Raw genomic sequence first — 14,078 nt, 5'->3', positions numbered from 1 at the left:
TTTGGAGGATGTTAAATAAAGATTGCTTTTTTTTAGAAATATAACTAACTTAAATCAGATAAACACCATAACCCCACAAGCACCTTCCCTGCTGGGAAGATCTTCTGGCTGGGAGATCACTAGAAGGAGCAACATGAACATTATTTGCCTTTTCAGGTGAAAAATGTCTTGAATCTGTGCATTTTTTTTAGTTCCAAGTAATAAGGAAGTATGAAAAGAACAGAAGTAAATAGAAATAAAAATCATACTGAATACTATCTTCTACACCTGGATATAAGCAGCAGCTCTGAAATCTGAAGACAGTTATCACCAATATAATTCAGCAATAATCATGCTGCTGAAACAAAAAGTGTTTCTAAATGCTTTAAGTTGGTAAATATTGCTGTGATTCTAGTTTAGTTAAGTGGTAGCACGAGAAGGAAAACATGAGTGAAGTGAGGAAATGGAAACATGCAATAAAATAAATGAAATAAATCTGTTTCTTTTCTACCAGGTACGAGTTGATAGAGAGAGGTGAGTTAACAGCTGATGAGGCTGGGCTGGTTCCAGATGTGTACACTCGCAACGAGCAGCTCGAGACTGAGAATCTGAGCCTGAAGAAAGATCTGGAAAACTACAGACAAACTGTCAAGTATGTTATTTGATTTGATTGAAACTTTTATAGATGGTAGTAGATAGCCAAGTAAAGTAAACACAAGTACTTAGTGAAAAGTAGTAAGTTCCTGTTTGTTATGCTGGCTACACAGACTTTTGCTTCTAGGTGACATTTATAATTAAAGTTCAAGTTTTTCTGAGTTCTGTTGGAAATGTAAATCTTAATTTCTTTTATTTGTATTTACTAGGCCAAAAATAATTTTCAGTATCCAGTAATCATAACAAATTACTACAGAGGATCATGAGAGCCTAATAGGTAGAACTAAAAAATAAATTGTTATGTGCATTTTGTATTACAGTACTATAAATTACAGCTACCACAAACCTTCAGCATAGGGAAAAAAAATCACTATACATTTATTCTTCATTTTTTTAATTACAAAAAATCTATCACTCTGGGCCTAGTGGTAATGGTGTGTCAGTGTAAATTACCATCATTGATTATACCGGTGTGTACATTGTAATAGTTTATTCTACAAGTCTGCAGTACTTCAGTCAAGAGAATTAAAATACTTAGCCTATAAAATGGAGAGATGTAGTAATGAGCCTTGTGCCACATGGCCTTTTCTGGGGAATGGTGTGTTTGCACTTGTGTGTGTTCATTGAAGATGTACTCTGAGGCCTAATGATGCACTCACTTCAGATTTGCCAGTGTGTGGTTTCAAAACCTGGAACTGTAAAGTTTAATTCCATCTCTTTGATTTTCCTCAGGATTGCTCAAGTTGCTAATTTTCATTTAGGTTGTTCCTTTCTATGAAAAAGACCAAAATTATTCAGATGTTAAATAATCATTGCTGCTGATAATGGTAATTAAATTATTTTCTGATTGTAATGATTTATTACATTTTAAATTAATGAATTAATTTGCCACAGTCAAGTAGTTTAATAAACAGTGGCAACAAGCAAGTCAGATATGTGTAGTCTAAATATAATAATGCATGAGAAGACAGACCATAGAGAAAACATTTCCTTTTTTAATCTGCAGCTTCTTTGGATGATGGGTACTCAAAGATTGTGTCTCATATGAGTGGGGGAGAGTAAGAAGCAGTCATGCAGAGTAAAAGAAGGAAGGACAAAACATGGCCCTCATGAAACTTATCCTTGACAGTAGTAAATTCAATGAGCTTTATTTTCTTTTTTTTCCCCACCTTTTTTCTCTCTTCCTCCCCCTCTTCACCCCTCCTATGTAGCAGAATGTGCTGTAACAAAATAACCTGAGTGGATTATGACATGATAAGAGTTTTCCTGGGTTTGTTGTATAGCTACATAATTATTTAACAGTATAAAGTTCAAACTCATTTCACCACGGTCTGAATGAACTGGTTTTTTTTCCCCACAAGAATATCTTGCTACTCCATGGGGTGCCAGAAAAGTTTTTACAGCAGCTGTCTGGTTAAAGGCTTAAAGATGACATGATAATGTGCAACCAGGAGCAAGCAGGAGAGGGAATGAGTGCTGGTATATTGGGTTGCTCCAGGCTCTCTGTTAGATAAAATCCCAACACTCAAGTTCAATCCACAAACTGAAACTAGGCCTGGCTTTTTCACATTCTGGTGTTTGCTGGAACCTAAAATAGCAACACTCTGGTGGCAAACAAATGGGTCACATCACTGGTTTGGTGTTGCAGAGAGGGCTCTGAGATTCAGGGCAGTTCTGTGAGACACAGATTCTGTGTGAGCACAGCTGTTCACTGGTGTTTCCTGTTACACCCTGCAGGTATTCTGCATGTGCCTTGTGAAAACATTGCTGAAACCAGACCCCCCCTTTATCCACTTGCAGGGAGAGCTTTATTTCCATAGTCTGTCAGCTGTTACTGGAATGCAGTATAGGCAGGTTGTCCTGCATTGTCATTTCCAAACCAAGACACAGGTGTAAAACTTGTTTTGTGCCAACAATACTCTGTCACTACTTCCCTTTCCAGCCTTTTCATTTCAAATAGCTTTCAAAGATCTCAGTGATACTGATGTTAAAAGTTCAGCATTTGTGACATTCATTTCATATACATTGTTTTGAATAATCGATGAATTTAACCAGTACTGCTTCTGAAATAATTGAAATGTGGGAAATTGAGCATTTTTGCTGTACTGGACTAGAGTGTTCTTTTAGGCCTTTTGGATAAACCCTGGCCATAATACTCTACACCAAATCCATTTAGTGTAGTGGTGCTAACAGCATTTTTTTCTTGTAACTTGAAGTAGCTTGAATCACAGCCTTTGCTATGGTAAAGTAAATATTCCAGCAGGAGCCAAAATTACCTGGAGGACAGTGTGAGTTTTCAGGTTTTCAGAGAGAATGAAGTAAATATTCCAGCTGGAGCCAAAATTACCTGGAGGACAACGTGGGTTTTCAGATTTTCAGAGAGAATGACTCAGAAAGCAGAATGCCTGACAGCACAGGAGAAATGCTGATTTGACTGGTTAGAAACCAAGGATTTGTGAGCAAGGAAAGTCCTATATTTTACTCTGTGGATTACTCAGAAAACACTGATTGAGAGCAGCAGTGCTGTGAAATGTATTTGAGGAAAGCTTTTAATTACATTTGGTATTTTTGAGCTTGGTACTCTTGACGGCCATCTTGCAGAAAAGAGATGTTATTTGGGACTTAGGCAGTATGGGGGCCCAGGATAAATGACTGTAAACCAATTACCTCCTGCTTTAATGTTGTTTAGCAATTGGTGGAAGACATTTAGTGTCTAGAAGCTAACTGTAATTGTATTTTGGGTATTTTAATACAGTATTTACATGATTGCTTGCAAGCAGGGGGGCAAATTGAGTAGATTGCAGGCTGTTGGTTAGATTTCACTGTGGTGTTTCATTATTTAAAGAGAAAATTACAGTTAGCTTCATTTCCTCTCTATGGTGAGCATGTATTTTTATAGCTTGTGCAATGTCTGAAGGCATCTTGATATCTCTGCAAACATTAAAAGAAATAAATATCAGCATAATACTTTTACTCCAAAACTAGTATAGTTATTACCTTAAGGTTTAGATACACTTCTAATCTTTATTTAAAATTATTTCTAAAAATGACCATTCTGTGGTGACAGGAAGCAAAACTAAATTTACATTGGTTTGCCATGTGACATTAGTTAAAGGGTACCTCAAATGTGCTCTCTTTCTTTTATCTTGATTTGCTAAGGGGTGTTGTTATCTGCTGAATGCTTCCCTAATGGAAGCATGGGCTTTCCTCCCAATATGCAGGAAAAATTTGTAAATAACACTGAAAATTGTTAACTGTTAAAAATGAGACTAGTTAATTCTAATTCATCAGGTGGTTTCTGGTCACTTAATATTCTGGTAACATTTTTCTGAACTGAAAATAGATTGCAATTTCATAGCCATGTTAAATTCTGCCTGATGATATAAAATCTTTTGAATACCAGATATTTTTGTGTTCTCCTATGACTAGCCCCTGTCTGTTACCTGTTTATTTAAACATGTGCAGTCAGACAAATGTTGTGTCAGGATAAGGTTGTGTTGGTCATGGGGACTGTGAACTTTGATATTTAAAAGCTCTTTAAATGTTTAGGAATTTCTTATGTAGATGGAATGAAAGTTGTATCAAGCTTTTGCCTGAGGTATGTGATTGAGTTCACAGTTAGGAAGTGTAAACATTTGCAGGTACCTTTCTTTCCTTTTTGTAAGCATGCTCACAAATACACACCCAGCTTACAGCCAAAGTAATGGTCAAAATATAAAGTAATCCTGGAAGTCGTATTTATTATTTTGGTTAGTGACATTAGCAACAAAATTCTCAGTTCAGCTCCTGTTTCTGTACCAAAATCTAACTATTCTTGCACATATTTTTCCACTTACACCGTGGGAAAAAAAACCTGTGCACACTTTTTGTGTTGTGCACCATATTTAAATGTGGTGGTGTTCACAGGGGTCCCAGGATGAGGGAAGAGATGAGAATGTTGACTCCACGTTTCAGAAGGCTTGATTTATTATTTTATGATATATATTATATTAAAACTATACAAAAAGAATAGAAGAAAGGATTTCATCAGAAGGTTAGCTAAGAATAGAAAAGGAGTGATAACAAAGGCTTGTGACTGACTGAGACAGTCCGAGACAGCTGGACTGTGATTGGCCATTCATTAGAAACAACCACATGAGACTAATCAAAGATGCACCTGTTGCATTCCACAGCAGCAGATAATCATTGGTTACATTTTGTTTCTGAGGCCTCTCAGCTTCTCAGGAAAAAAAGTCCTAAGGAAAAGATTTTTCATAAAACATGTCTGTGACATTTAAATGCACCTGTTTAATTACATGGTGCATTTAAATATGGTGCATAACATATGCAATATGGTGCATCTTTGCTGCTTAGTGCCATGTAAACTAGATAGAGTGAAAGCCTGAAAGTATTTGTTTCCTAAGACTGTCTTTATTTCAATTAAAATTTTAGGGCTACAACTTGCAGCATCTTGGGGAATGTAGTCCCATCTAAATTCAGTGGAATCAGGGCTCCTAACTTGCCTCTGAAAATCCCTGCTTGGCTTTGTTGCACCCTGTCCTCTTTTGCTATTTTAACAGAAGCACTTGCTTGAGAGAAGTTTAAATGGAGAGACCTGCAGACTTTGACATATATCTTCCCTATAAAAATGGATATTGGCTTTTCTATGGCTGTAGCAACACCTTTTATGCTCAGAACGAGCCATCTGCTGAGCTCTGAAGGGGCAGGGTTTGCATTCAAGGTCTGAAAGGCAAGTCAGATTTTGAGGGTGGTGTCGTGAGGGAGCTGTTTCCCAGAACTGTCCTGAGACCACTGATTCATTTACCTCTCAAATGTTGGTAGAAGCCTGAGCAGAATCATCAATGTGGGCTGGAGTTGCTGTGTTTGCCAGCTCGTGGTGTGCGTGCACACAGCAGGATGTGTGTGCCCTCCAGTGCCGGGGCAGCTTTCACCCAGAGCTGCTGCCATGAATTTGCTGGAAAGGAAGGAAATAGGAAATATGGTCACTTAACTTGGCAGGTTGAAGGGAAGATTTGCTGAAAACAGAAAGAATGTACGCGTCAAAGGAGAAGAGGAAGAAGAGACTTTGTATTTCACCACACAGTTGTATTGATCTGTGAAATAGAAATACTTTTAAAACCCAACATCTGAGCAGTGCAGTTTCCATACAGCTAGAGGTTTGAAAGACTTTCATGTGTCAAATTTGGCTATGGTGTAACTTGTTATTTTCTTTATTACTCTATAGTTTAAAAAATATAGCAATACTTCCCTATGCAGGTGATTATAAATGTCCTGGAGGTTACAGACTGGGGTGTCTGTGGTTCTGGCTTTGAGTTCTGGGCTGGCTGTGTGAGACAAAGGCCCAAAGCTTATTTACTCCTTGCAGTCAGTCGTCTAGAGGCAGAGTGGGGAAATGTGGAAATATCAAAGAGGAATCCTGTAAATATCAGGAAAAAGATCCAGTAAATTTATGGTTACTCAGGGTAACTATGGGCTCTCCTTCAGCCTGTGCTACAAGCACCAATTCACACAGAAATGTACATGTGTCACTGTGGTACTTTGTATAGGTAACACACAGAGTGCTTGCATATACAGCAAATATCAATTATTTGTATTAGTAAGACATTTATAGTTTAAATTGTTAAATATAATGCACTGGCAGTTATGAATCTTTGCCCTGGACCTCTGATTTTGGCATACTCAGTTTTCATTTTGGTTTCACCTAATTCTTCAGCTCCGCTTGCAGAGGAAATGAGCTTTATTTCTGCAAGAAGCAAATATCTAATTTCAGTGCAAGTTAATTTCAAGCTTCCTTTGCAATTAAATAATTCATCTACTAATCTTTCCTGCCAAACCCATATCAGTAAAGGCAAGGAGAAAACGTACTAAATATATGCAGAGTATTTTCTTTTGAAGTTTATGGAGCAGAGCATCTCAGGGTGTCCCATGGCTGTGTGTAGAAGGTGCTCAGAGAATAACAGGTTATCAGTATATTTACAATTAATTTTAAAACAGAGTCCTTTTGCTGCCTGCTCTCACATCCAGGGAACACCTGGGGACAGGTTACAAACATGAATGAAGACAGCCTAAAACATTTTTGGTCTAACTTTTTCCAGAAGGCTCTCCAAATTAATCTGCAAGGCAACAACAAAAATGTGATGTAAATATTTTTTTAAAATCAGTATTTTGGTCTATTATCAGTATTATCAATACACTTTTATGTAGAATTTTAAACAAGAGGATTGTTTTTTGTACCTCCACAAGACTCTTTGTGCTCAACATAAAGTTGACGTCAGCTCTGAGATTTATAATGCCAGAATCCTTATGGATTCTGTGTGAAGGATCTGTGGGAAATGGAAGAGTACTTGTAGGGAGAATTGTAAGGGGGCACAATATTCCCCAATGAGTTGCAGCTGGGGCAAATTAAGAACAAGTGGCATATACACCTGTAAGCAATTAAGAACAAGGAGCATAAAAGGGTGGAGTCAGCCAAAGAGTCAGAGTAAGAGCCAAACAAAGATTGTAAGAAGAGCTGCATGGCTGTTGTGAAGACTGCAGGAACCAGAAGAAGACTGCAAGAAGAGCCCGGAGAAGGCTGCCCAGGAGAAGGCTGCTGCAAAGACCAGGAACCCCAGTAGAAAAGAGAAGGGATCCCAAGACCCCAGGAGAGAAAGACCAGAAGAAGATCCTGGAGGAGATGGACTCTGTTGTTATCAGAAGACCTTGGAGAAGGTGGTGAGTTCCCCTGGAGGGGATGGACTCTGTTGTTGTCAGAAGAAGATGGACCCAAGGAGGGTGGACCCCAGGAGAAGGTTGAGAAGCTTTGGACGTGCTAGGGCTCTGTGGCAGTCTGGCAGCAATATCCTTCATTGGATCGCTGCTGGATTAGCTGCAGATGCTCCTGGCTGGATGCTTTGGGAAAAGCCCCTGGAGGGGATGGACTCTGTAGTTGTAATGTTTACTGTAATGTATTAGTGTTTGTTGTAAGGTTTACTGTAAAGTATTAGTGTTTATGGCTACTGTGACCCACTGGGACGGAGTGGGGAAGGAAGTGTTGGTGAAGCTGAGAGTGGCAGGTGGAAGCCACAAAGAGGTCTAGACCTGATTATCTCAATCAAGACACCTGGGAGTAGGTGAGCCACCAACAAGTAATAATTATGGGACATTTGAGGGATTTGGTTTGGGACATTTGAGGTATTTACTTTGAGTTATGACCACCTCGACTAGAAGAGATGGATGTTGTTAGTAAGGTAACTGTTATAATGTATAAGTTGTAATGTATTGTTGTGTAATAGATGTATAAGTATTGTTGTTTAATGTATTGCTGTATATTTATGAGAATTGTTGTAAACGTGTTTAATACAACAAGTATCCATGGATTTGAGCCTCAGCTGGCAGCAAAAAGACCTCAAAAATACCTATTTTCCAGCACAAATTGTAGTACCAAGATCTGAAAATTAATTCTATATGTAGTCAGCATACCTTGATGCACTTCAGAGGAGGAGACTAACAGTGCTGCCTGGCATTTTCTGTTTTTACACACAGTAAAGTAGAAGAGGCTCTCCTAAAAATGGAGAAAGAACGAGACTTCCATCGAATGCATCATAAGCGAGTGCTCCAGGAGAAAAACAGGCTGGTTTGTGACTTGAAAAGGTACAAAATCATTTCAGTTAGCATTAAATATAAGGTTTTGAATTGTTGCCTGATAATGAGATAACACTGAGGAATCTGAGGTGAGTCTAGCTGCATTTTGGTATGGTCTGGTAAACAGCAGCTCCATGGGACCATTGTGCCACACAGATCAAATTATTTCCAATTATTTATTTTTGGTGGATTTTCTCTGATGCAATATGCATTAATGAATACATAGTATTTGTAATAGTTGGGAAAAAAAATTAGGTTGTTTTTTTTCTTTACCCAGTTCTTTTGCCATCAATAGGTGGTGATTTCTGGTTTTGCCCATTTTAAGGGTAACTGGTATCACACCAAGTTCAGAACCTTTGCATTCCTGACTCTCATAGTTGGCATTTTCTGTCATCTTGAACTTTGAGTAAGAAACTTGCTATGTTGCTTGGGTTGCAAATAAGCCCAAACTAATCCATTGCTACTGAGTTATAGGGATTAAATTTCTAAACAGGAGCTGAATTAGAGTCCTTTCTTTGCACGTGTTTTAAAGTAACACTGGGGAGAGTCTTACATCTGCAGCTCCAGTCAGTTCCCTGAGTTTTACTGGTATTGTTATCCATCAGTGCATGTAAATAGCAGCTCTGTTTTCTACATCCCCACCCTTGGACTGCATGCATGCTGATGCAAGGGAGCACTCTGAACTGATTTCTCCTCTGTGACTCAGCATTTTGCAGGATGCAGTGGTTCTGGAGCTGGTGGTGTCACGTATTTTTGTCTGAATCTTAGTTTGTCTGAAGAATTAAAGCGCATAAATATTCACAGTGTAGTGTGTAGTGAAGAAAGAATCAGAATTATATTATGACTGGGTTGTCCAGATGAGGATTTTATTTGGTAGTCAGATAACACCTGTAGTTCTCTTTTCTTCCAGTGAAATACAATCCATCTGTAAGAAAAATTAGCCAAAATTAATGTGCAGTGGGTGTATGAAGGATTAACAAAAGGACAAAATTGGATAGGTTGTTTTAAGATGTGACCAAACAAGCTGTGAATCCTCTTATTCATTCATCTAACTTTTTTTTCTCTCCTTTGTTGTGGTATTGCAGTTGGTTAGTTACATACTAAACAGCTTTGCTGTCTCCTCTGTGTTGACCTTTTGGTAATTTTACTCATTTGTTTGGGGAGGGGAAAAGTTATGCAGATATAAATCTCTGATTTAACTCATCTGTGAGGAATAATTTTTCTTCCTCCTGCTCACAGGCTGAAGACACATTATGCATCCTATGAACCAATGCTGAAGCAGATGTCAGAAAAATACCAGAATTCACTGACACAGAAAATGTTAACCAGTTTGGAGAGAGACAAAGCAATGGGGCAGGTAAAAATGCAGTGAATACCACTTGCACAGCCATAAAGATCTTCTGGTTTTTCCTTTGGTAAATACACAGGATATTTCTGGTAAAGCTTATGCAGTATTCTGAAGCAGGGTATTTTGTGAGTTTCATGATTTGGTGAAATATTAGCAGTGAAAGTATGTGAAACATGGTGCCACAGAGTCATAGATGTCTGTGTGTGCTTGCTCAGTGCAGCTCTGCATGAGCCAGCAAGTGTGATATTCATACACATTCCCATGTTTCCATCCATGCCTTTGGAAGTAGCTTATTTTAACTTCCTTTATTATTGTTAATTATGTTATTACTTTCCTAAATATACCCAGGAGTGACCTGCTAGTTTAGAAAAAAATACATGAAGAGATCAGAGACATTTTTTCTGTCTTGAGTGGAATATTTAAACATTATTTTTTCTTCTCCAATCTTACCTGATGTATACAAGATATTCTGCCCCTTTGACAGGAAGCAGTATGAGCACAGGTAGGAGGGATGACAGACAGAAAATTACCAAATTACCTTGCATGTATTTAAGGAAAGAAGTAGGGAAAAAAGAAGAAAAAACCCTACCCAAATTACATTTTATATAGATATATTTTAGACAATTGTATTCCTGCAATTGTTTGAGCAGTAGCATCAATTATATGTGTGTAAAGTGAAATAAATTTACCATGCTCACAGCTTCTTTTGATAGTCTTCATCTCTCATTTCCTCCTTTCCTCTGCCTGCAGTTTTTCTCTGGTCACCTCAGGGCTTGCTTATAAAACAATGAGGATTAGATGTTTGAAATTTCAATAAGGAAAAGAAAATGCCCTATAGAAAAAGGAAGTTTATGCCCATATGGAGTTCTGCTGAATCAGGAGTACAAAATATGGAACATTTCCAATGCTATGAAATTTCAGGGGCGCATATATACATATTAATACACATATATATATACATACACATATATATGCACATGTATACACATATACACACATTTATCTATAAAAATATAAATAACAATAAATACATGTAGATATATATTTTAAAAAATAATGTGTAGGACCTCTGCAGTTATGAATTGTATTCATTCCAGAGCAATGAGTTTTTTGTAATGCATATCACCATATTTTGTGACATTTTGTTGCGATGAAGCTGTAAGTCCTATTGTGGTATTAAATTTGAGCTCAGTGCAGTGACAGCAATTCTAAAAGTTGCTGGTGTAGTCAGAACCCTGGTATTCTGTATGTCTGCATTGTTTTAATAGAGTTGTAAAAGTGTTTTGACAGATTCTGGGTGGCTTATGTTCTGTTGCATTGTTGCTCTAGGTCTTTCCAAATCTTGAATTAGGAGTTATGTTCATAACTTAGAGACAACGATCAAAATTTAAAAATTGTAGATGGAATTAATGAAGTACACCAGCGTGAATTCTGTGTGTTGTGAACAGACACTTCAAAAGTAATGTGTTCACATTTCTTCCTCTTGTTCTTATCTCTTTTTAAAATTAGGTTACAGGTTTGCAGGCTGCGTTAGACAGTTTAGAGTCCGGATATGCTAAGTACATCTCTGAGACAAAAGGTAAAATATTCCCATCACCAAGCTCAGACTGGTTATGTTTGGTTTTTTGTTTTTTGTTTTTTGTTTTTTTTTTTTTTGTTGATATGATGCATCTCAAAATATGGTGTAACAGTAAATCAAAAATTCTTGCACTATGTTTTATCAGCTGACGTGGTGTTTGAGCAGCAGTTTTATCATTTGAATATTTTATTCTGAACTGTATGCACTAAGGAGAGTGAGACTGCTGAAGGCAATATGAGTAACTTGGAAGGACTTTGTCATAGAAATCTATTTTGTGACTGATTTTGTTACTGTATCTGCTGATATTCCCTTTTTTGTGTGTGTGCATGTGCTCTTTCCCAGCTCACCCTTCAGAAAGCATACACTGTGGTCTGGAAACATTTTGAAAATGCTGGTATTATGAAATCCAGACTCTCATTTTTACAGAAGGTTGCTAAGATGATAGAATACCTGTTGGAATAGTATCTGTATGATACCACACTACTTCCCTGTGTAATTTTTACATTATTTTTTCCAACTCCATCAGGAAAACCCTAGCACCTCTGCTTTCCTAAGTAAATGAAGCTCATGCTATCACATTCTCTTACAGCATTAATCCTACTAATAATTTTGAACCTATTTTTCAATTGCAGCTACATTGGTTGTAAGATAAGTTTCAAAGAAACCAGGTTGCCTGAATTCTCCTGAAAATAAGTGGGATGGTGCCAAAGGGAAGTGGTGAGCTCTGTCCTCTGGCAACAGAGTATTCACATGTGAAGGGGATTTGGCACCTGCCTTAGTCATGAGCAGAACTCCCATCACAGAGAACTGTTTACTTGAAATTAGAGAACCCTACAAATACTATACAGCTTCCAGCTGAAAAATATGTTCTAATTATGGCAACTTCAGAATCTGTTTGTTTTGGGGTTTTTTTGTTGTTTTGGTTTTTTTTTTCCCCTTGTATGTTAAAGCCTAAACCTCCTTTGGCACTTGTGATACACCCCAGGTGAAAAGCCATTGAGTCACCCCAGCTTTTGACAATCAAGCTTCATTAGTTCCCATGTTCATGGAATTACTGCCACTGTGCATAATTCCTCTAGAAAACACAAGGCTGAGTACAAGAATAGTAGGCACATACTTTTTTTTTTTTTGTGTGTGTGTGTTTGTAGTTGAGTGAAGAGGCTAGGAAGCATTGCCTTCATTTCCTATTAAGAGATACTCTTGCTTTCTAGTCAGAATATATCCTTTATAGGATAAATAAAGGATCTATCCTTTATGGAGGATTTATAGTGTGGGATCTTCCCCATGCTCGTGTTTTACACTGTGGATGGATCTGTCTCCTTTTCATATTAAACATAATTCCATTTGTTGTTGGATTCTAAAAACTGCTCTCTAGCTGTTCAGTCTTGTTTATTCTCCAGAAATGTTGAGAGCACTTTGTAATACCAAGAAGTGACAAGCAAGGGAGCCATTTGATAAATAATTATATAAAAAAAATCCCTTGCCAGTCTCCAACACAAATTAAGCTCATCAGCCACCCACATGCTTCTACAAGTCTTAATTTGCTTCATACCTTGGGTATCATAAATTAATCACTATTTCAATTCATTTTGTTTCAGTGCCTTGTCCTCTAATACTACATAATTTTTATTGCCCTCTGTAGGTCACGCTCATGTCTCAGTGGGTAATATTGTCTCTTTAAAATACTTTCTGCTGCCTCTTGAAATGTAATAATATTCTTACTTGTGAGAGAGTATAACCATGAGAAATGTGGATTTCTTGTGGATACTGGAGAAATGTTTGCTTAATTTTTCTCAAAATTCAGATTGCTGGTGGAGTTGGAAATCTGGGCTGTAAGGAGACTTCCAGCTGCACTTTGCAGTCTTCTGGGCTGACTTCTGTGCATTGGGATGTTTGAGTTAGAGGACAGTGCACACCCAGAGTGGCAGGTGATCCTTGGCCAAGCTGAGCTGCCCCTCCTGGCAGGTGTTTCTGCTTTCACTGCAGTGCAGAGCCTGAGGGAAGGAGGAGAGCTCTGCCCAGCAGCAGGGGATTGCCCTTCCCTGCTCCTCACGCTGCATTTATCCCACCACCTGACTTGGCTGGGAAACACCTGGAATTCTGGCTTGGCTAGAGGGCACTGAGAGTGGCCTTTTTATTAGTTTTGGATTTGCTGAATGTGAGGTTCTGCACATCTGCTCCAAGAAAGCAGGAGAGAAACTTTTTACAAGGGCATGTAGCAGCAGGACAAGGGGGAATGGCTCCATGCTGAGAGATAATAGGTTTAAATGAGATATTAGGAAGAAATTCTTCCCTGTGAGGGTGGTGAGGCACAGGGTGCCCAGAGAAGCTGTGGCTGTCCCGTTCCCTGGAGGTGTCCAAGGGATGGACAGGGCTTGGAGGAAGCTGGGATGGTGTAAGGTGTCCCAGCCCATGGCAGGGGGGTGGAAGTGGATGAGCTTTAAGGCACCTTGCAACCCAAACCATTCAGTGATTGTGGGTTTGGTTTTAGTTTGGGGCTGCCTTTTTTTCCTCTCTGAGTCATATAGTGCAGAATAAAGAACAAAAGGGAACCTCTTAGTATTCACAGTCAGTTTGCATTGTAAATTTGTATCTGGCAGCTAGGTAGAAAAAATTAACACTACTTAATTTTAGGGCAACTATTCTTGACTTTATTACTCAGGCATTTGATGTGGGAGCTTTCATCCTGCTGCATTTCAAGCAATTGAAGATAGCATCCACAATACAGAGCGTGTAATTTATTTACTAGCAGTTTTTGCTGTCTCACTGTCAGGCTGCTGTTCAGCTTTGTACAGAAATCCTTCAAGAGAAGAACATCTAATAATTTTTAAGACACCTAAAGAAACCTAATTTTTGCCTTGCTTGTCTCAAGTTGATATGAAGGACATGTAATAG

At 38.2% G+C, this 14,078-nt stretch overlaps 1 protein-coding gene across 1 annotated transcript in view; it reads left to right on the top strand.

Moving 5' to 3' along the window:
- Window positions 1–14,078, top strand: part of SPAG16 (sperm associated antigen 16) — a 380,495-nt gene that overhangs the window by 11,631 nt on the left and 354,786 nt on the right. The window contains exons 5-8 of the mRNA XM_030952751.1: window positions 494–631; window positions 8,158–8,265; window positions 9,496–9,613; window positions 11,114–11,183. Of these exons, the coding sequence (XP_030808611.1) occupies window positions 494–631; window positions 8,158–8,265; window positions 9,496–9,613; window positions 11,114–11,183 (434 nt within the window). The remainder of the gene's footprint in view (window positions 1–493; window positions 632–8,157; window positions 8,266–9,495; window positions 9,614–11,113; window positions 11,184–14,078) is intronic.

The sequence above is a fragment of the Camarhynchus parvulus genome, chromosome 7 (genome assembly GCF_901933205.1).
Source record: "Camarhynchus parvulus chromosome 7, STF_HiC, whole genome shotgun sequence".
Lineage (NCBI taxonomy): Eukaryota > Metazoa > Chordata > Aves > Passeriformes > Thraupidae > Camarhynchus > Camarhynchus parvulus.
Note: the sequence above shows the minus strand (reverse complement) of the source record. Positions and strands in the feature narration are given on the sequence as shown.